Source organism: Heliangelus exortis, chromosome 21 (assembly GCF_036169615.1).
Source record: "Heliangelus exortis chromosome 21, bHelExo1.hap1, whole genome shotgun sequence".
NCBI lineage: Eukaryota > Metazoa > Chordata > Aves > Apodiformes > Trochilidae > Heliangelus > Heliangelus exortis.
The window spans coordinates 381,255-402,135 of NC_092442.1; the positions used below are offsets into that span (position 1 = coordinate 381,255).

The following is a 20,881-nucleotide window of genomic DNA, read 5'->3' on the forward strand; positions in this document are numbered from 1 at the left end:
GCTCACAGGGTGAAACCTGACAGCTTTGAGATATTTTTTCCAGCTTAGATGTTATGACATTCCTCCTGGGCCTTAAAAACCATCAGTCTGTGCAGACACCTCATCAGTGCTGAGATGAGGAGATCTGCAGGTCAGAGACCTCAGGCCAAACAACTCCCACATCCCGTTCCTCTCACCTTTTCCTACCAAAAACGGCCCAGGGGAGCCAAGGGGAGAATTGTCACCTCCTGTCCGTGCCCAGGGATTCCCTGTTCCTCTGTGCCAGCAGGCACCAGGTGCTCCTCCTGCCATGGGACAAGGGTGACAAAGCCAACACCCAGCACCTTTATCCAAGCAGATGTGGCAGGGCAGAGGGGCAAGAGAAGGTGGGCACCATCACCACACCAACCCCCTTGCTGTTCAAATACAAACCCATCAGGTTTCTCTCTGCCTTCAATGCTCAGCTCATTTTTTTCCGAGTGGGAGAACACAAGGAGATGGCACAGAACCACCTGAGGGGAATGAGGTCCTTGCTGGCAGCAACAAAGCATCACTGAGTTTCTTGCTGAGATGAAAAGAAGGTCAAAGCAGCCAGGAAATGTCACTCGTGCATCCTCAGCCCCCTGTCATGCATTTCCAACACGTTCCCTGCTCTGTTTCCCTGTTTTCTGCTCCACTCACAACTGTTGAGTGTCTGGTATCACGAGTGTCCTGAGCACAGTTTTCTGAGCACACTCATGTGTTCACTCAGTCGTGTCCAGTTGCCTTCACACCACAGGCACCCATCAGAGCTGGAGACACCATTAACAGCAGCTCCAAGCCCAGCACCCTGAGCAAACACCCTCTTCAAGTGAACAGCATCCAATGGATTATTCATAGCAGCCAGAGGACATCACAGATGAGTAATTATAAACATGCAATATAGGAATAAAGACAATTTTTACAGTCGATTTAACAAAGTAACACACTACAGCTAGCCTGTTGGTTTATTATCTATTATTAATGAAATTTCAAAACATTCAGGGTTTTTAATAGGACAATTAATTACTTTCAATAAATATGACTTCTGTGAGGCCTCTTCCTTAAAGGAGGATTTTGAACATCTGGTGAGGGTTATTTTTTTACAAATCAATAGCTGATGGTTCCTACAGAAAGTTCCCTAGAAGCTATGAGGACTGGAGCCATCAACATACATAAATAAGCCAGAAGGTAATTAAAGAGATGAGGGTAACCATAACACTGGAATTATTTTCATATAACTTGAGGCAGACCACAGCACAAGATTCAAACCAAGATACACTCCAAGCATTTCCCTACTGCAAACACTCAGGGCTATCAGTTTCCTTGGGAAAGTGTCTTCATACATGTATTATGGCCCAGTTTCCCAAGAGGATCCAGGTATGAGCAGAGGACCCCAGTTTGCTATCTGAGTCAGCTCAGCTATCTGAGACCTGCCCCAACAAGAAGCTTCCAGATCCATCAGGGTGGGTTTTATTAATTACTATTAAGCCAAGAGCAGGGTGTGGTGAGCAAGAGCCGGGAGGCTGTTGTGAATATGCAGAGAAGGGGGGGGGAAGAGCTGCCTTGGGACACACAGGATGCAGGAGGTGACCACAGCATCCACCACCTGGTGCACTGACCCCAGAGCAGCTGTTCAACACCAAGCACTACACTATGGGAAGGAAAATCCCAACCATGCAGCAATGTTCAGAGGTGCAGAGCAGTGCCAGGGATGGACTTTCTCCCAGCATTAAGCTCTGGAGCTCCAGTGCTGTAAAGCTCCCTGGCCTCAGCAGGATCTGAGCCCATTCTGGAGCACATCATTAACCAAGACCTTAATTCACAAGAATCCAGATCCTATCAGAGTGAGCAGAGCTGCCCCAAGAAAGTCTGTGCTTATTTCTTTGTGAGCTACCGGGCTTTGGAAGATTATAGTAAAGCTGTTCCAAGAAACCAAAATGATCATTTCCTGCTGGAGTGCAGTATTTAGCTCTCAGGGTGGCACAAATTACAGCATCCTTATTTTTATTTCAGTATTTATTTGAAGGAAATTTACAACAGAAATCTGATGCTGGCTGTGTTGTAAACCCACGAGCACTCTGTAAACAAGTTAGACCCAGAGAGAATTGCGTGTTTCTTCATGAAACATAAAGAGAACCAGTGAGACTGAATAATTGAAAACAGCTACAGAGACTTCATTTTCTTGTTTTTCCTGGGATTTGCTCTTGGGATGGCTGTTCCCAATCTTAATACCTGGCAGGGATGATCAGCTCTTTGGAATCTCATTTGCATAAGAGTTGATGTGCTGACAGCTCTCCATGGGGAAATCACTGCCCTGGCAGAGGTCACCAATATGCAGGAGAAAATGTGGAGAGAGGGCATTTTTCTGAAACCGCAGCTTTTAAAAGGGGTCAGAGCAGAGTATTTAAGATCAAGGATAAATACATAAATGTATCTCAAAGAACACATTACTGTGACATCTTTGGTAGCCCCTAGACATGTCCTCAAACCCTTTGAGAACCCTGCCAGTGAGCAGCACAAATACATCTGGCTCTTCAGCTTCCAGAGGAGCTGTGGCTGCCCCATCCCTGGGAGTGCTGAAGGCTCCAGGTTGGAAGGGGCTTGAAGCTTGGGAGGTGCCCCTGACCATGGCAATGGGTGGGAGTAGATGAGCTCTAAGATTCTTCCAACACACACCTATGGGCCACACTCCTCCCATGGGAGGCAATGGCTAAATCCCAGTTACCTTTACTGGGAGAGGCTGGAGGCACCAGCAGGGCTCAGCCAAACCAGGGGGCTGTTTGCCTAAGTTTGCAGGGCTGGGTAACCCTCCAAACAATCGTGGTATCTGTGCAAACACCTGGGGTCTTGCAAACAGAGGAGAGTGAAGGAAACCTTATTAATGTGGATCAATCCCAGAGCTCACTGCAACTCCTTAACTTCAGCCAGGCTCTGCCCTGGTCACCCTGACACAGAACCAGGTCCCTGGCAGGGAGTGAGGACAAATGCAAGAAGAATTGAGGTTAGGAAGGAATGAAGCCCATTGGGGATCTGTGGTGGCTGTTTCCTCCACAGCATGAGCTCCCAGCTTCTCCTGCTCATTATTGTTATTGCTCCTGTTATTATTTAATGTGCCAGCACTACAGGAAAGAAAAGATCCTGAGGAAACTCCTGGCATGCAGCCCCTCATTCTGTGCCCACCTGTGCCATCCCACACCAGTGGCCTTCAGGACACCAGGCAGCCAAAGGCAAACCCAGCATCTCCTCATGCCCTGCAAACCCAGCATCCTCCCATGCCCCACTGAAAAAGCAAAGCATCCAGATTTTGACCTTTGCTGCTTTAGTAAATATCCAAAGTCATTCTGCAGATGAAGAACTACACAGAACATGTGTGATGATGATGATGATGATGATGGAAATGCAGGAAGGTGAAGAAAACAGGGGCTCAGAGGGCCCCCAAACCAGCACCTCCACCAAGCTCAGGTCACTGCTGGGGGCTCAGGGACAAAGGTGGCAGCTGCCATGGCTCAGCACCCTCCTTGGCATCACCTGCACCCCGGGAGGCACCCACTGAAGCTACCAGCACATTGGGGGTGGTTACAGGAAATAAATGGCATGGATCCAGAACCTCCATCCAGGTTAAACAGCTCTAAAATGTATGAAAAAGTGAGGTATCTGCTGCTTGAAAGCTTCAGCTAGGGACAGCCACAATGCCAGCATGCAGTGCAGATGTTTAAGGTTTTCTTTTATCCTGCTGTAAAAAATGTATATATGATTCTGCCTGGTAAAGACTGCAGGAGCAGATACAAAGTTCAAGGAACAAGAGGGCAGTTTCAGAGCCACCCACTGCATTTCTATACATTTCTATACATTTTCCATGTCCTGCCCACAAGACTTCAGGTTCAACAGATGAAATCTGCACTGTGCCTTTAATTACCACTGCCTTTATTCTGAGAAATATGTTCATATTTTAGTGCTTTTATCAAAGCAGACTGCATTTAATTAAAAGCAGACCTGTAAAACAGTTTACTGCTATTGCCCTTTTTTCATGATAGCCCAAGTACTATTGCATAATACCCAGGACTGACTTTGGTTCCTTGCTTACACTTTTAACACCAACTCCATTCACAGGTTTAAAATGCAATTAAAGGCTACCCAGTCTTACAAAGTTTCACCATACATTCCAGTTCCCCCAGTTAGGAGCTGAACTAACTACTGTATCTTTGGCTGTAGACTGTATAAATTTGAATAAAACTGACTCGGTGGTGTTTAAATGGCTCATTTATAAATCATTTTGCTTTACCTTAGCAATCCACCCAGCTAAAATGACCAATCTCAAACCCCTTCTCCTTTCCCAACATATTCTGAAAAGGCTCTGCCTGTTTCATTTTACATCTCCTCCTAATAGATTGCCTGCCATATTTTATGCTGAATCAATAAAGTTCTATGTCCACAAATTGACTGAAATGATGTTTACTGGTATTCCTAATAGAAGTAGTTTCTCCATGGGGATTATTGTTCAGTATATGATCATTCTGGAAGATAAAACACACGTAGTACTATCATCTGATTCCTGGTCAAGCAATGATTTGGCTTAGAAATTAGGCCACTTGAAGAAAAAGAAAATGAGAAGACTTGCATTGCAGTGCACCTTCCAGAGGAAGGGGTTCTGGAGGCTCTGTGAGCCCTTTACACCTTCCCAGGGTGGGCTGGGATTTGGGCTGCTGAAGGAAATCCTGGACCTGTGGCCATAAAATGTTGTTTATATATCCATCTATATTTATACATACATATATTTATATCACACACACCCCCTGGTATCATGACATGGTAAGAACAGGCTGCATCAGCACAGCCCTCAGGCACAGGATGGATGATAATGGAGAGAGGGTGAGAGCAGAGCAGGACCCCATCTCCCCAGGCAGCTGAGACAGGAAAGGAAGGAGACTCTTAAAATTAACCTTTTTACAAACCATTTCCCTTTAAATTAAGTTTGGTTTGTTGTTTGGTTTTTTTCTCCTTTTTGCAAGACAGGTTTGCCCTGGGAGTGAGCAGCAGGGAGGTGTTTGGAAAGAGCTTTCCTTTGCTGATGACAGCCCTCAATTTACAGGACAGGGTCCCAGACCGGTCTTGCCCCACCAAAAAGTTAAGGGGAGGTGGTCTGAGACCCAGATAAGGTCTCCACACTCCCAAAGACCCCAGGACCAGCAGCCAGTTTCTGCAGGTCTGAGCCCTCCCTAGGGCAAGCATAGAGGTCCTTGTGCTACCTGGAAGTTTCACTGGGTGCAGGGTTTGGACCTGACCCACCACATCCCCATCCCCATCCCGCCCAGAGAGAAGGTGCAGTGCAGAGAGGGGTCATCTACAGGTGCAGTGCTTGCTCTGAGGAACCCGTTCAGCATCCATAAAGATTCCCCAAACTGAAAAGATGAATCTTCCCCTATCAAACCCTTCCCAGAAAAAAGCACTCACACTGCCATGCATGCATGCCAGTCGGGAAAAGACTCATGCAAAGACCCTCTCCCTCCCCAAAAGAAGCCAGCTGGAATATTCCTTGTTTTAAAAAAATGGCATTGGAAGATCTTACCTGGCAAAATTTGTATCCCCAGCTACCAGCACACCTAAAGCACTGGGCTCTCATGAAGCATCACACAAGGTTGCAATGGCAGATTGTTGCAGGTCATGGAAGTTTACAGCCAGAACCAAAAAATAAAATGGGGGAAAAAAAAAAAAAAAAAAAAAAAGCCAAACCCAAAACAAAACAAAAATCCCCGAAAAGCCACAACATGACCCAAATGATATCCCTGCAATGGTTGTCTCATTACAAACAAGATGAGATGAAGGAGGGGTTTTTACTTGCTCTGAGGCATCATATGGAGATTAATCACAGGCAGTTACGTATTTGGTTCTTTTGGCCTTCAATCAAGTGTGTCATTTCAGTGGCAGCTGCCTACGTGATGCAAGCAACCTGGATGATCCAGTCCTTTCCCAGTCACAGCCCTGTGCAGCTAATTTACAGCTGAGCAACAAGGAAATTTGATTTCCCAGGCAACGAGATGATCCTCCTGGAGTCCAGCAAGCACATGGAGTGAGCTGGGATCACACACACCTCTCCTCCAGGGGACTCAGCAGCAAGCAGAGCCCAGCCAGACCCCAGGGAGCTGTTCCCACTGCTGATCCCATCCCGCTCTCATCTCCTGTCTGCATCCCAACGAGTTTCCAACCCGCTCCAAAAGCCACCCAGAGCTCAGATACACTCACAAGGCACCTGGAGAATGAGTCTGATGGGTGCTAATGGGGGGATGCAACCACTAAAACTTGGTGGGTGGGAAAGGTCTGAGCTGGGGGTAAGAGAAGCAGCTGAGAGTCAGGGGAGCAGCAAAGGGGGCAGCTCAGCCCTCCCCAGTGCCTTCCTTTTGCTGCTCAGGTGGGTAAACCAGGAGACAATTACTGCAAACTGAGTGTTAAAATATGATTATTGGAAATGTGTCCGAAATAAAAGGAGACTGGATGAATCCATGAGAGGTGGCACCTGGGTGGCAGGCAGGATTCATTCTGGGAGCCTTCTGATTGCAGCAGCATCAGGAGGTGTTTTGGGGCAAAATTCTGCCGTCGAGTCAGTTTGTTGGTTTTGACAGATTGATTAACCCTCGACTATTTAAACAGATGGTGGATGCTCCCTCTGCTCTGGGATCTTCGTTCTTATCTAACTCCACCAGAGCAGGACACCGCAGAGATACCGACTGCTTATGACATCACCCACTGTATGAACCAGGAGAGGGCCCAAAAATTCAGAAAAAGCTTTTCTGGGCAGCAAAAAGTGCTGTTACGCTGCTCCATGGCAACTTGCTCGCCCTGATCCACAACCACGAGTGGCTGGGCGCCCACAACCGCACACAGCCAAAAAAACCCGAAAACCCACCCACCCTCCAGTGACCAAACCAGTACCAAGTGCTCCCGTGGGGATGGTGAGAGGGGATGAACACCCACACCCGCGGACACCCACCCACCCCCAAGCCCTCGTTGCTCCCTTTCCACCTCCGGTCGCCGCTGCGCTCCAGGGACCGCTCCGCTGCCGCCCCGTCTAAGCCCCCCTATCCCCGACTCCAGCCAATAGGTCGGTTCCCCATGGACCACCAGCTGCCCCCCACTTTAAGGAGGGGGCGCTGGGGGTGTTTGCAGGGAGCCAGCTGAGCAACCGCATCCTTCTTTGGGGTCTCTCCCCCCCACCCCCAAGCCTCGACTCACCTCTCCAGCAGCCGGCTCCTCCGCTACAGGTTTGCTCGGCTCCTCTTCCCCCCCCCACCCCCCCTCCTCCTCCTCCTCCAGATCGCTCCTGGCCGAGTTATTCAAAGGAGGATGGAGGGAGGAGGCAGCGAGAGAGCGAGAAAGCTGGGCGGGGAGGATGGCGGAGTGGTGGTGGGGGGGGAGGAATAAAATAAAATAAATTAAAAAATAAATAAAATAAATAAAATGAAATGAACCGAAAACCGCCGAAGACTTGCAGGGGAGTGCGGGGCGGCGCGGTAGCGCTGCGGCTCAGCGCCCCATGGCCCCGCGCAGCCCCGGCCGCGCCGCCCCGCGCAGCCCCCGCCCGGGGACCACCCTCTGCCGCGGCCCACCTTGCGGCAGGGCCCCGTAACCCCTTCCTCGCCGGCACCTCGCTGCCAGCCCCCCTTCCCCCCCATACCCACCCCCCTCGCTCCTAAACCTAAGCCCCCCCAGGGATGCTCCGCGGAAGGGAGCGGGGACGCGGATCCGTCCGCTCCGACCCCCACCGCCCCTCTGCCCGCCTGCGGGAGGCTGGGAAAGGGCACAACCCCCGAGTCCTCGACCCCAAAGGAATCACTAATGTGGGGCTGAGCCCCTGGTAAAGTTGGCTCCCCGAAAGCTCCTCAGGTCCCTTTTGGAGCTGGAGAGAGGGCGGGGGTGGGGGTGGGAGGTGTGGGCTGCTCGGTTTTGTTGGTTTTAAATGGAGGAGAATAAACCACGTCTGCACGTGTCTCGCCCGTGTCTCACAAAGGTGTGCACAAAACGTGCATCTCCAGTCTGCACAAAGCTGCGTGTGCACATCCCCCGTGCACGGAGATGATCCAAGATGATCCAAGTGTCCGAGCCCAGCCTGCTGCTCCGCTGATTGCTGCTGAAGAGGGCAGAGGAGCACAGCATCAAGCTACAGATCACGGATGCAGGCAGTTCCAGGATGTCCTGCCTTCTCCGGAGTGGTACAACAAGTTCTAGCAGGAGTGCACCTCTCCTGATTGCTGAGCATCATTCCCAGCTGAGCTAAAACTCCCACCCCAGATCAGCCAGGAGATAACCTCCCTCAGTGCAGTCACCTTTAGTGCTGGAGCTTGCTTGTCTTTCCACTTCCCTTTCTGAAGGCACCAGAGGCACCTGCTCTTTGGATCACTGAAAAAGCCCTATCTGGGGAAAGCTGGAGCAGGGCACCTCCAGTGGAGTGAAATTCAGCTAAAACCAATTTAGGCTAAAAACATGGGAGATGTTCTGCTGGTGAAATCAATTGATTGCAGAGGAATCTCTAATGGGAACCCAATTCTCAGCACAAATCAACTAAAACTGCCTTGGTCACATCTGGAAAACAGCCTGGGGAGGGACCAAGCATCTACAGCAACAATCCCACAGCCTCTCAACAAACTCTTCAGAGGAAGTGTAGAGATCATGGCCCAAAGGTGTTCAGCTCACATCCTCCCATCTTCTACTTTTCTATTGAAAAATCCCATCTCCTTCCTTTCAGACTCATGGGTCATACCATACCCCACACTGGGATTTCACCATCAGAAGGAACATGATCACTGGCTCAGAAACCACAGGCAGAGGGGTTTTGCTTTCTCTGCTCCTTACACAACCTGGAAATCCCATTGCCATCACTTTCAAATTATTTCAGCTTCACCAGCTCAGCTGTCCTGCCCCTTGCCTGCACACTGCCTGGGCAAGTCCAGGTCCCAGCCAGGATGAAGATGCGGGATTTTTTCCTTGGTCCATGTCCCTTATAAACCAGCAGGGCTGGGCAGGCCTGGCCACAGCCTGGGATTTCACCATTTTTGTTAAATTATTGTCATTCCTACCTTTAGTGAAAAGCTAACTCCAGCAACATGGCCCTTGGCACCATCAGCTGGATGATGGGACCCAAATACTGCCTCAGCAGGGTGACACTCTGATTAATCTCTTCCCATCTCTTTAATTTCTTTTTGGCTTGATCCGTAAGGAAACTTTCACCTGTGACTCCCTGAGCTTACCTGAGTAAATTCAGAGCAAAGCCCCTCATGTGCAGAACATTGGTCCCTGCCTTTAGCTAATTTCCTTTCCCTCACCTCTGGAAGACATTAACCAAAAAGGTTCCAACCTTTGTGGCTGGAAACAGTAGCTGGAAAATCCATTAAGCTTAGAGATTTGTTATTAAAAATTTCTTAAGGACCAAGTTCTCATTAATTGCTAAATAGATCCAGAACATCTCCAAACCAGTGTCTGCATAAATAAGCCCAGCCAGGGGCCCTTTTCTCTTTTTATTTGCTAAAATAAAGAGCTGATCATGTCAATCCGTCTGTTTTTAGCATGTCCTGGGCTGCAAGGCAGGTCCCGGGGCTGGGAGGGGAGGGATCAGCACCGCGCGTTGTGCTCCTGAAAATGAGATGGTGAGAGACAAAATAATACTGAGGTGACAAATTCACACGCTGAAAAATTATGCAAGGCAGGGCAGGTTGCTGTCAGGGACCTGCCCGGCTGCCTGCTGGGGCTCGGTGTGAGTTGTCACCACCAGCACTGAGCTGTCACTCTGATAACAAGTGGATTATGGCTGGATGTAATTTGCTATCAAGCTGCTGTACACCAGTCAGGCTGATTACAGCTGAGGACCACCCAGCTGGCAGGGAGATGCTCAGCAAAGTCCTGGCCAGGCTCTCCCTTTCCCTTCAGGTGCCTTTCTTGGGTTCAAGGAAAGGGGAGGCCAAAGCATCGGGTGAGAAGGTGCTAAATATGGCAGCAATAAACGTGGCGTCCGAGGGGAGGCAGGGCAAGCCAGGGGATGATTTTAGAAGAGGCTGTTGTCTTAAAAATGTCCTATATAATATATATATATTAGCCCTATATATCGTATTAAAAAAATTAAAAATAAATATAAAAATAAATATAACCAGGGTCAAACCTTCAGGTCCTTCAAGAGAAAAAAGTCTTCTGTTGAAATTAAATACTTCTGCTCAGTTCAGGATGATCCACTGAAATTAAAATTCAGAAAGATCCCTCAGGCCCATTGCAATGTAGGGAACTGATAATATTTCCCACAGCACCTGGGAGGGGGTTTCTGTCTAGGCCAATTTTCAACATCCTAAGCAGCAGACGTGTGGCCACTCCCAGGGGAGGGATGGGTAACATCCCCCAGGTAACAGGTCCCAAAAGTGGGAGAAGTTTTTCAACTTTCAGCCTACACTTTTGTAGTGCTTAATTCCATCCCATTATTTCTGATTAAACACTTTGTGGAAGGCATGCAATTGCTCCCTAGCCTGAATTTTCATGTTTTAATGATGCCTAATTATTCCAGGAGAAACTTTTATTTTTACTCTTGAGTCATCTCGCTTCTGCACTGGATGCTTTATTCTGAAGCTTAATTAATGAAGTTTAAAACTAAATGTCTAGATTAAACCATTGCTGAGTGAGCTCCACTCGAGGATTTATGATGGTTGGTTGTGCACAGGCCTTATTGTACCTGCCAAGGGATTAATTGATGGATGGATGGGGGAGTTGGTCCAGGACTGAGCCAGCCCTGTAGTGGCCTCAGGACAGGGCTCTGGCCCAGCCTGGCCAGGTGCTCCTGTTGCCATTCCTGGATTTCTGTGCTCACTTCTGGTGCCTACTACATAAAAATGATGTGAACAGATGGGAGAGGGTTGAGGGAAAGGCCACAGAGATGATGAAAGGACTGGGAAGCCTGCTGTGGGAGGAAAGGTGAAGAAAACTGGGTTTGTTCAGCCTGGAGGAAAGAAGGCTCAGGGGAGACCTTATTTCCACGTCCCACTACTTAAAGGATGGCTCCTGAGAAGATGGACACTCCAATTTCAGGAGGAGCCACATGGAAAAGATGAGGGGTAATGGGTGAAGTTACTCCTGGGGAGATCCCAACTGGACATCAGAAGAAAATCTTTCACTATGAGAACAGTTGGACATTAGAACAATTTCCCCAGGGCCGTGGTGCATTCCCCAACCTTGGACACTTTTACAACACATCTTGACAGTGTGCTGGAACATCTCAACTAAACTGTGTTCCTACCTAGAGAGGCTGCACCAGGTGATCCCTGAGGTCCCATCCAACCTGGCATCCTATGAGCTGGTGATTCCTCCCCCTGCTGCAGTGAGGATGAGGATGGATGAAAGTGCTGCTGAGGATAGGTTGAAAGGGGCAGACTCCAGCTCCTTCCACCCCTGGTGATATCAGCACACCCTGACAGCAGGCCTGGGCCACACAGCGCTGGCAGATTCTTGTCCCCAGCCCTACCATCTGCTTGGCTCCAAGGTTTCAGCTCAGCCCATTGGGGAGCTTGGGGCTGCTCCAAACATCAGATGGAGGCACCACCTTGGCACCATCCCCTCTCCTGCTGCCCCAAACACCAAGATTCTGCAAACATCAAGCTCATCTGCAAATGCTAAAAAAGTTTTAGTTTTGCAGAGTCCACCCCAGTGGAGCTCACCATGAAAGGAGACCTCCAGGGAGGGAAAAATCCTGAGCTGGGGACTGCTGTAAACAATGTTATCTCAATAAACTCAAGCTACAGACAAACACCATCACACCCACAAAAATCTGTCACTCCCAGCCCAGAGTCCAAACATTTGGGGCTTAGCTGGGGCTATAGGAACATGATGTCAGGACAAACACACTTACACTCTTCCCTGCAAGAAGGCTTGACCTCCAGTGAGGCAGCTTATCTCCAAAAAAAAAGAAATAATAAAAAAAAAAAAAAAAAAATGCCCATGTGGGAGAGAAAAGTCCCTCCTGTTTGTGCCATTGAGCAGGCAGTTTTTTCACTCTTCTTGTTTATACAGAGCAGCTCTGGCAAACTACAGAATAAAACTGGAGAGGAAGGTCTCAGCCCTTTGCTAATTCACCAGAAGTTGGGTGTCCATGGGGGAACCCAGGGAACTCACAAGGGATTGCAGTGAGGAGGGGGCTGGGGATTTTTTTGTGTTTGTTTTTTGTTTTACTTTTTTTCCTTGTTACGTTTTGTTTTGCTCTTAGAAAGATAGCTCTGTAATTCAGTGACTCACACATTCTACAGCCTTTGTTGCTTTTCATTTTCAACATCTTTAAGCTGTTTGTGGAGAACTCACTTATTTTTAGCCTTCCCATCAGCAAGAGACATTTTAGCTGCTTGGGAGGGGAAAAGCTCCATTGAGACTTTTGTGTCTGGGGTGTTAGTAGGCAGATTTCCTGATGAGGAGAGATTTTCTTCCTTTTTTCTTATTTTCACTCCTCATCGAGGGTCTCAGCAGTGATTTTCAGGCTGAGGGCTGTGCTGGGTCTCCAGGAGATGCACCAAGCTCCTGACAGAGGGAGGAGGTGGAGGATGGTTGCAGGCAGACACAGTTTGGGGGATGAAGGCAAAAACTGGGGGTCCCTGGGATCACTCATCATCTTCCTCCCTCTTCATCAAACCTGTAAATCTCAAGCCATGCCCCAGAACGCCCCATAGCAGGTGGGGCAAAGGAGGGAGCATCCCACTGCTGAGCACCAGCCCACATTTCTCCATGCTGGGGCAAAAACATGGGAAACATTTTCAGTACCTTGGTGAATTCAGTTAATTTTTAAAAAGCAATGGTTCAGTTTGTTGGGTTTTTTAATAAACAAAGCATTTCATTTTTTTCCAGAAAATTGGCTTTGCAAAGTTAGTAGATTGAGAATTAACTTGAATTGATTTTGAGCCGGGTAATAGATTTAGGGTTGTGTTTGGTTTTGTTTAAATGTCTAACACCTCCTTTTGGTTTGCAGATTGAAATTTTTGGGGGAAGGCACATTAAAAATAAAATTAAGAGAAATTTCAAATTGAAAACCAGCTCTGTAGCCCTCAGATAGAGGTATTTCTTTTTTAATTTTTTTTAAATAGTCTAATCCTCTCTGCTTGTTTGGGTTTTTTTTTTAATTTTAATTAAGTCAATCAACAACAGAAGGCCCCCAAATGGAAACCACATGGGCACTGAAGGTCTCTGAGCCTCCAGATGTGCATTCCTCCACCTTTTGCCAGGAAGCTTGCAGCAGGCACTGCAGGGCACTGGCTGCCCCAGGGCACTCAGGGAACACACCTGGCTGAGGAACAGGGGCAGAGACAGAGGGATGGGACACATCCTGCTCCTCTGCACACAAAGGACCAGAATGGAGCCAGGCTATGCCCCAAAATGCAGGTGGAATCACCCCGATGGGATGCTGAGCATATCCTACAGAGTCTTGGCTTTGCACACATGGGCTTTAGCAACACATCCCACCCTGAAGCAGGCAACAGGAGAGGAGTCACCATCCCTGCAGTGTCCCCAGGTGCCAGCTCACTCTGCAGTGGCACACAAGGGGTTGTATGGCCCCATGGCAGAACCAGCTCCCACACCCAGAAGTGATAGCAGCTCCTTGGCCAGCTCAACAGAGCATTTTCCAGGCCACATGTGTGATCCTGCTGAAAGCCAGAGTCCTGATGAAGGGCTGGAAATCCTCCACAGCTCTCTGGCTGCCACCACACCCAGGTGTCACTGACAGCTCTGAGATGCTCCATCTCCCACCATCAGACAGCTCCAGACTAGGCAGGGAGGTTGGTGGCTCATGGTTTCCACCCTGTCCCACAGCTCTTACTTTCAGGCTTCATGACCCAAACCAGCACAACCCCAAGCCCAGTGCAGAATTTTTCACTCTACCCATTACCAGACCATCCAGACCCTTGCTTCATGCTGAGCCCCTGTCCCAGGTCTCCCAGAGAAGCTGTGGCTGCCCCATCCCTGGCAGTGTTGAAGGTTGGATGAGGCTTAGAGCACCCTGGGCTGGGGAAGGTGTCCCTGACCATGGCAGGGGTTGGGACTGGGTGGTCTTTAAGGTCCTTTCCAGCCCAAACCAGTCTGGGATTCTACAATTTATATTTGCACAAAGCCAGACTCAGCATCCTCTGGAGGAGCTGCCCTCACCTCCCCATCACACATTTCCACACAAGATATTCCATCCTCCTTTATTCTACCCATCTTCAGCATTTCCCAGCACCCCTTCAACTCCAGGAAGTTTTTTTTACTGCATCTAAATCTCTACACAAGCACCAGGGAAACCACGAGAGAGGCTCTTGGGCAATGATGTGCCTTCACCAGCTGAACACACTAATGAAACAGGTTGGATGCAAACCCATGGTGGACACTGACCCAAGCTGAGGCCCTTGCAAAACCAGCATCACAACACTTCTATCAAACCCTGAGGAGCCAATTCCTTGGGAGCAGCACCTCTGAGAGAAGCTGGCTCAGGAATGGGCTGTCACACAGCAAGAGCAAGGCACAAGGATAAATGTGCACAGGCTGGAGGGTGGACAGTGTCAATAGGATCAGTTTGTTCTGGTATTTATCATGCCATATGCCCTAGCACTTGATCCACAAATCTGAGCCATCAGCTGTGAACACCTGTCAAGGAGCTGAGTAATTTTCCAGTTTCTGGGCAGAAGAACTGGAGACAATAAGGCTGATTTAATCAGTAAGTACTTAGCTCCAGACGAGTAGTGGCTTACAAAAAAAACCTCACAGTATTTTTTTTAATTTAAAGGCTTTCTGCATTAGAGTTAACAAAAGTAAAACAAAACAAGAAAACAAAACAAACCTCTTTAGTTGATGTATAGAAGCAAGGCAGGTATTAGCCAAATGCATGGTGGAAAATACAATACACTGTGTCCTCCTGCTTTTCCACAGGAGACAAATTCCCTATCTAGAAAACCCAATAGAAATGTAATTCTCTTACAACAACTGCATCCATTGTACATTGTTTCACAAAAAAAAAACCCATAAATGTACGTGACTTTGAAGTCCTCCACTGCCATCAAGAACATATTTTTTCCCCAAGTGTCTCAAAAGTAGCAAAAAATAGGAGGAAAATTAATGACTGCTAACAGCTGAAACAGATGGTCTGCTGTGAGTCCCCACAGCCTCATGCAACTGTGAGTCAAGGCATTTTGCAGAAGGGTGAAGAAAAAAAAAAAAAAAAAAAATAAAATCCATTTCCAAGACTACCAGGGTTCCAAAGACCCATTTGGACTTGCCAGCTGAGAGCCAACATAATAAAGGAGGGTTTGGGTGGTTTAGACCCACGGTGACCCTTGTCGTCACACCACAGGCACGTAGCTGCCCACAAGAAGCTCCCAGTCCCACAAGAAGTTTCCCTGGGATGTGATTTTACTCCAGGCTCTTTTTTAAACTCAGGATTCTTTAGGCTGTCAGATTCCCAAGGCTCACACCCACTGTCCTTGTTGCCAAGGTCCCCAGTGATGTCCCCGCTGCCCACCCTCGAGTCCCTCCAGCTCCATCCTCCCACCCCCACCCAGCTCTCCCCCCCTCAGGAGCCCTTTCAGATGAAAAAAGACACTTGCCAGGAGGGAAACTCTGGTTGTCTGCTTGGCTGCTGTGGCTCTTCCTTCTCCCCAGGAGACTCATCCCCTCGGCCACATTCATGCTTGGGCTGCCCCTCTCCATGTTCCTCAATCAGCCCCATCAGGCAGGTGACAGAGTGGTGACACGGGAGCTCATCATGGGGACAGCAGCTCTGGCAGCACAGCTCTGAAAGGAGGGGACAGAACCTTAACTGCAGGCAGAAGAGGAGTTTATCATTTATTTAAACTCAATCTTTCAATAATTCATGCCAGCTTTACACTGTGGAGCAGGACAACAATGGCAGGAGTGCAGCGAGGCAGGAGGTGAATAACCACATCTGGACCAGATGTTCAGGAAAGCAAAGCTGGGTCTGCAGAGAATATTGAATGCCACAGGAAGAGGCAGCTCTGGGACACAGCTCTGTCCTTCCACAGGGCACCAATGACTGGCTCATGTGTTTTGCAACACCAGGTGGGTAGCACAGATGGAATGAAACATCCAGGGTTGGCTCCAGCTGCAGCCCAGTAGCCACGAGAGAGCAGACCTGCAGCATCTGCAGGCATCTCCTCAGGAGCCTCTGAGCATCCACAGGAGATGCCACGAGTCCTCCTGACAGCAAGCTCTGCTCCTGTGCCCTCCCACCACCACCACCCTGGAGCATGTTGGTTGTCCCTGGATGCAGCCAGGAGTGTGCCCACCTCCCACCCATGGAGATATTGCTGCTGTTCCTGGGAGGAATCTGGGTCCAGCGAGGGCTCCTGGGTCCCAGGGATGCACCAAGAGAAGGAGCCAGGGTCACCCATGCACTTGCAGGGACCTCTGGAGAGCACCCACCACGCAACCTCCAAGTCCCCAGGCAGGGCATCCCTTTCAATGAGCATTTTTCCTCTTCTCCAATGTGACACACAACTTAAAAGTCTGACCAACACCTTCTGCCCCTGCACACTGCTTCTGTGCATTGTGCCACCTGCTGCAGCATTGCTGCTCAAGAGACACCTGCCAAGTTCATTCCCCACTACCATGGACACACCTCTACGCTCCCCTTTTTCCATTGCCAGGACCCTCTGTGCCCTGTACCTGGGTGACACCATCCCCAGTACCTGCTGGGACACCAACCCATGCCCTCAGCCATCCTGCCACATCAGCCACAATCACGCTCTTCTTACATTTCAAACAAGCACTTTATTCCTTACCCTGTACAGAGCCTTGCACCTGGGCAAGACCCCCCAGATGATCCACACATGTACTTTGTTATTTATTCTTCTGGAAACCACCTCCACAACAGGCAGGAGCCTGCTGGTGCCCCAGGATGCCCCTTTCCCACACCAGGACCATCTGTCACTTGACATCTGTCCTTGCTCTCCTTCCACATGTTTTTTGAGCAACTGGAAGCAAGAATTTCTGTGCCATTTTGTCTGCAGTTGCACAGCTGCTTCCACTCCTGACACCTCACCCAGGTGTAGCACTATTACTGACAGCACTACTGCTGCCACCTCTGCCATTGCTGACTCTCCAAGGCTCTGCTCTGGCTCTTGGAACTGTGCTCACATTTCTCTGGGCTGCCTGACTTACCTGTGCTTTGCAGCCCCTCCTCTGAGAGCCCAAGGAAAGGACCTTAAAGCTCATCCAGTCCCAATCCCTGCCATGGTCAGGGACACCTCCCCCAGCCCAGGGTGCTCCAAGCCCCATCCAACCTTCAACACTGCCAGGGATGGGGCAGCCACAGCTTCTCTGGGAAACCTGGGACAGGGGCTCAGCACCCTCACACCAAACAATTTCTTCCTCTGATCTCATCTCAGTCTCCTGTTTTCCAATTTAAAGCCCTTCCCCCTCATCCCATCCCTCCAGGCCCTTGTCCCAAGTCCCTCTCCAGCTTTCCTGGAGCCCCTTCAGGCACTGGAAGGTGCTCTAAGGTCTCCCCATTGCAGCTTCTCTTCTCCAGCCTGAACACCCCCAACTCTCTCCCCCTGGCTCCAGAGCTGCTCCAGCCCTCCCAACATCTTTGTGGCTTCCTCTGGACTTGTTCCAACAGCTCCGTGTCCTTCTGCTGATGGGGACCCCAGAACTGGACCCAGCTGTACCCCAGGGGGGTCTCCCCAGAGTGGAGCAAAGGCAAAGATGCAAATGTACAGATCACTTTCACTGTAGATCTTGTCGCTAGTGTCTGACTCTCACTCTTAAATGAGAGCTTTGCACTTTACCCTGCTAGCCAACCACCTCATGACAGTAAAATGTCCTTTTTTTTTTTTTAAGATAACGTCTGATCTTCCAGATCAGTTGGCTAATGAAATAAGTAATGACCTCAGAAACAGGGAGCAGTGTGAGCCTGTCAGCTGCTCCTGAAGGACAGGCTAAGGGGAACTGTGGGAAAATGATGAAGCCACTCAAAATCTGGTCCTCTGCTCTCCACTTCTTTTTTATGTCCTTAGGGTTGCTGACAACCAGTTCTATGCCTGAGAGACCCAGACTTGTGCCAGGAAGTGTGCTGTGCAGATTAGACCCTGATAGGCAGGAGGTCCTTGTTATCTTCACAATCCTGTTGAATTTCATGCTTAGCAGGGACCCACTTGATTCAGTTTCTTCTACTCCATGATCCAGGACATGAAAAAGAAAAAAAAAAAAAAAAAAAAAAAGAAAAAAAAAAGAAAGAAAAAAAGGAGGAGGCCAGGAGGGACTCTCTCTGCAATTATATGACTGGTGGTGGCAGGGTTAGGGTTACTGTCCTTGTAACCCTTGTTCTGCCTGGAGCTGCATTTCCCCAGAAGCCTCCCCAGGAGGAGGGGGCCCCAGAGCTGTGCTGGAAGGAGCACTCACAGTGGCCATGCCAGGAGCTGTGTAACAGGAGATGCTGAAGCAGATCTCAGAAACAAATGTCTGAGCAAAGTCACCCCTCACAGAAAGCAGCCACAGGGTCACAGTCAGGCATGCAGACATCTCTGTAAGCACAGGGGCTGATTTATTTGTCTTGTTGTGTATCTACACCCACAGAAAATGTGGCACCCTTGGGGCCCAGTGTCACTAATCCACATTTATAAATGTCTCTCCCAAAGGGCTGCTCAGCTGTCTCACACACAGCTGGTGGCACTTTCCCTCCATCCTTATGCAAGTTACCAGGAGGAATAAGACCAGGATCCTAGGAAGAGCCCTCCTGGCTCAGCACCATCCTGCGCTGCTGAGGACCTTTCCCCTCCTGGAGTCACAAGCACTTACCCTGGGACAGAGATGGATCAGGGAGAAGACAACCTTAACAAAAATGGTTGTCAAGAAGATGACAAAAGTGAATCCCTGTTCCATCCCCTGCCACGGGCACCTCCTCCATGCTGGCATTCAGCCCATCACCCACTGCCCCAGGGAGGCTGCAGACACCTCCCTGCCTTGGTGGCAGCTTTGTCACTGAAACAGTTAAGTGGGAAAGCATTTGCAAGGCAGCCCACGAGGCTGGCCAAGCACCACACTGCTCCTGGCCCTAAGTTTCCTTTCCTCTTTTGCTTCTCCCTCTCTGGTGCCAAGCACAAGGATCTGGCCCCCTCCCCAGCCCTGGCTGCCAGCACCAGCAGTGACTCACTCAGCAGCTCCTCATCACCACACAGCCTTTCAATGGACTCACTTTGGATGGCATTTCTCTTCCAAACCACGAGCAGAAATGGATAAACACAGGCACAAAGCAGAGAGGGAGGGCAACGGTGTGGTTGGATCAGACCTGTGGGTGACAGGAATTTTCTCTGTACCACCACCAGCAGATAACCAGTTTTGCTATTGAGAGGAACCCAGCCCAAAGGAAAATGAAAGGCCCTCACATCACTTCTTCCATCAGGCTGACACCTCTTCATCTTGGGGAATTTAACATCTGTTACATAATTCAGAGAACATGTGGTTATTTTTCCAGGCTTATTAATAGCTCAAACCCTAAGACTTAAAATGAAAATAAGCAGCTGCTCCAGACTTCACCTTTCAGAGAAATAGGTGAGAGCAGGTACAATAGCTGGCTGAGTGTCAGGGCTTTCAGTCCCTCCCAGGCTCCTCATTATAAGCCACTAAAGCCATGGCTTGGACTGTGTCTCTGATGCCAAGATATCTGGATTTCCTGATTTCTCCACCATATTTTTTTTTCCTTTCACATCTCTTTTTCTTTCCAGTGGAGGCAGAGGAGAGGGGAGAAGATCACAGATGCAAGAGTGGGCTGGAAGAACGTAGGCAGGAGAGGAAGGAGCTCATCCCCTTCATCCACAAAGCACATCAGTAACATCCAAGATGACTAACACAGCTTACAGGTGCTTTGATGTAAGGAGGTTTTGTCTTGGTGCATATGTAGCCCTCTGTGTTGGAGAACAGGCTGAAGAAAGGCATTGGGCACCTGGAGTAGTGAGAAGTTTGTCTGTAGCTTGGGCTGCTGTTCCTGGTGGGGCTGGAACTACACCAGGCACACCACTCAGTACTAAATGCCCCAAGAGATCTCTGATTTTGTTTTCAGGTAAGATTCGGGTATTATGATGGTGAGGACATGGCTGAGACAAACTCATGTGTACATGGCTGTTCCTGAAACACAACCTGCAGCCAGAAGAGGCAGCAGCAAAGGCAGAGCCCCCTGAGCCTCTGCCCTCTCTCCAGCCCATCCAAGGATCAGTCTTGTTACAGGGCCAGGCAAATCATCTTATTCTTTTGATCCTCACAAGCAGAACCTGAAGCTCAGCTTGATCCAATCCCAAATTCAAGTGTGGCTTTAAGGGGATGAAGAAAGAACCAGCCTGACAAAAGATGGCAACTGATGTAAAACTCTTCACTCTCTGCCATTTAATGAAGGCCAAGAACAGGTGACAAGAAAAACCAAGTTGCCCAGGCAGCACTGGTTGCTGTGGGGGGGAGGCAGAGGATGCTCTATCCAGGTCTGAGCCCCTGCATTCAGAACTGCAAAGTCCACAGCCCAAGCATCCTGAGAAATCAGGAGATGGTTTAGCTGCGCTTACAAGAAAGGCTGAAGTGCTTCGTAGGAGAGAAGGCAGAGCTCATACACCTCATCCTACCAGGAGAGCTGATTTTATGTCTTCCTATCTGGTGAATATCCAATTATTTATACAGTGCAAAGCAGCTGCAGGAAAACTTAAAGGAAATCCATCCAAAGATGCAACACAGTCTTGGAGGTGGCTCCACTAGGAGGCAAAAGCCCTTGGGCTCAAGACTTGCTTTCAAACTGAGCAGAAGATTCCCTCAGCCAACATCCCATCTTCTGACTCACTGGAAGTCACCCCAGAGACTGCAAACCACAGTCCTGATGTAGGCAAGAAGCACAGAGCATCTGCTG

General features: G+C 49.2%; 1 protein-coding gene across 4 annotated transcripts in view; it reads right to left on the reverse strand.

Annotated features, from left to right (window-relative positions):
• CALN1 (calneuron 1) overlaps nucleotides 1-20,881 on the reverse strand; it is a 154,539-nt gene that overhangs the window by 118,734 nt on the left and 14,924 nt on the right. Inside the window, exon 2 of one of the 4 annotated variants that reach the window (XM_071765362.1) lies at nucleotides 15,582-15,768. In XM_071765362.1, the coding sequence (XP_071621463.1) occupies nucleotides 15,582-15,703 (122 nt within the window). In that variant the 5' untranslated portion in view covers nucleotides 15,704-15,768. Of the gene's footprint in view, nucleotides 1-5,566; nucleotides 5,802-6,511; nucleotides 6,672-7,227; nucleotides 7,552-15,581; nucleotides 15,769-20,881 lie in introns of those variants that run through there. The other 3 variants (XM_071765364.1, XM_071765363.1, XM_071765365.1) reach the window with 3 other exon arrangements.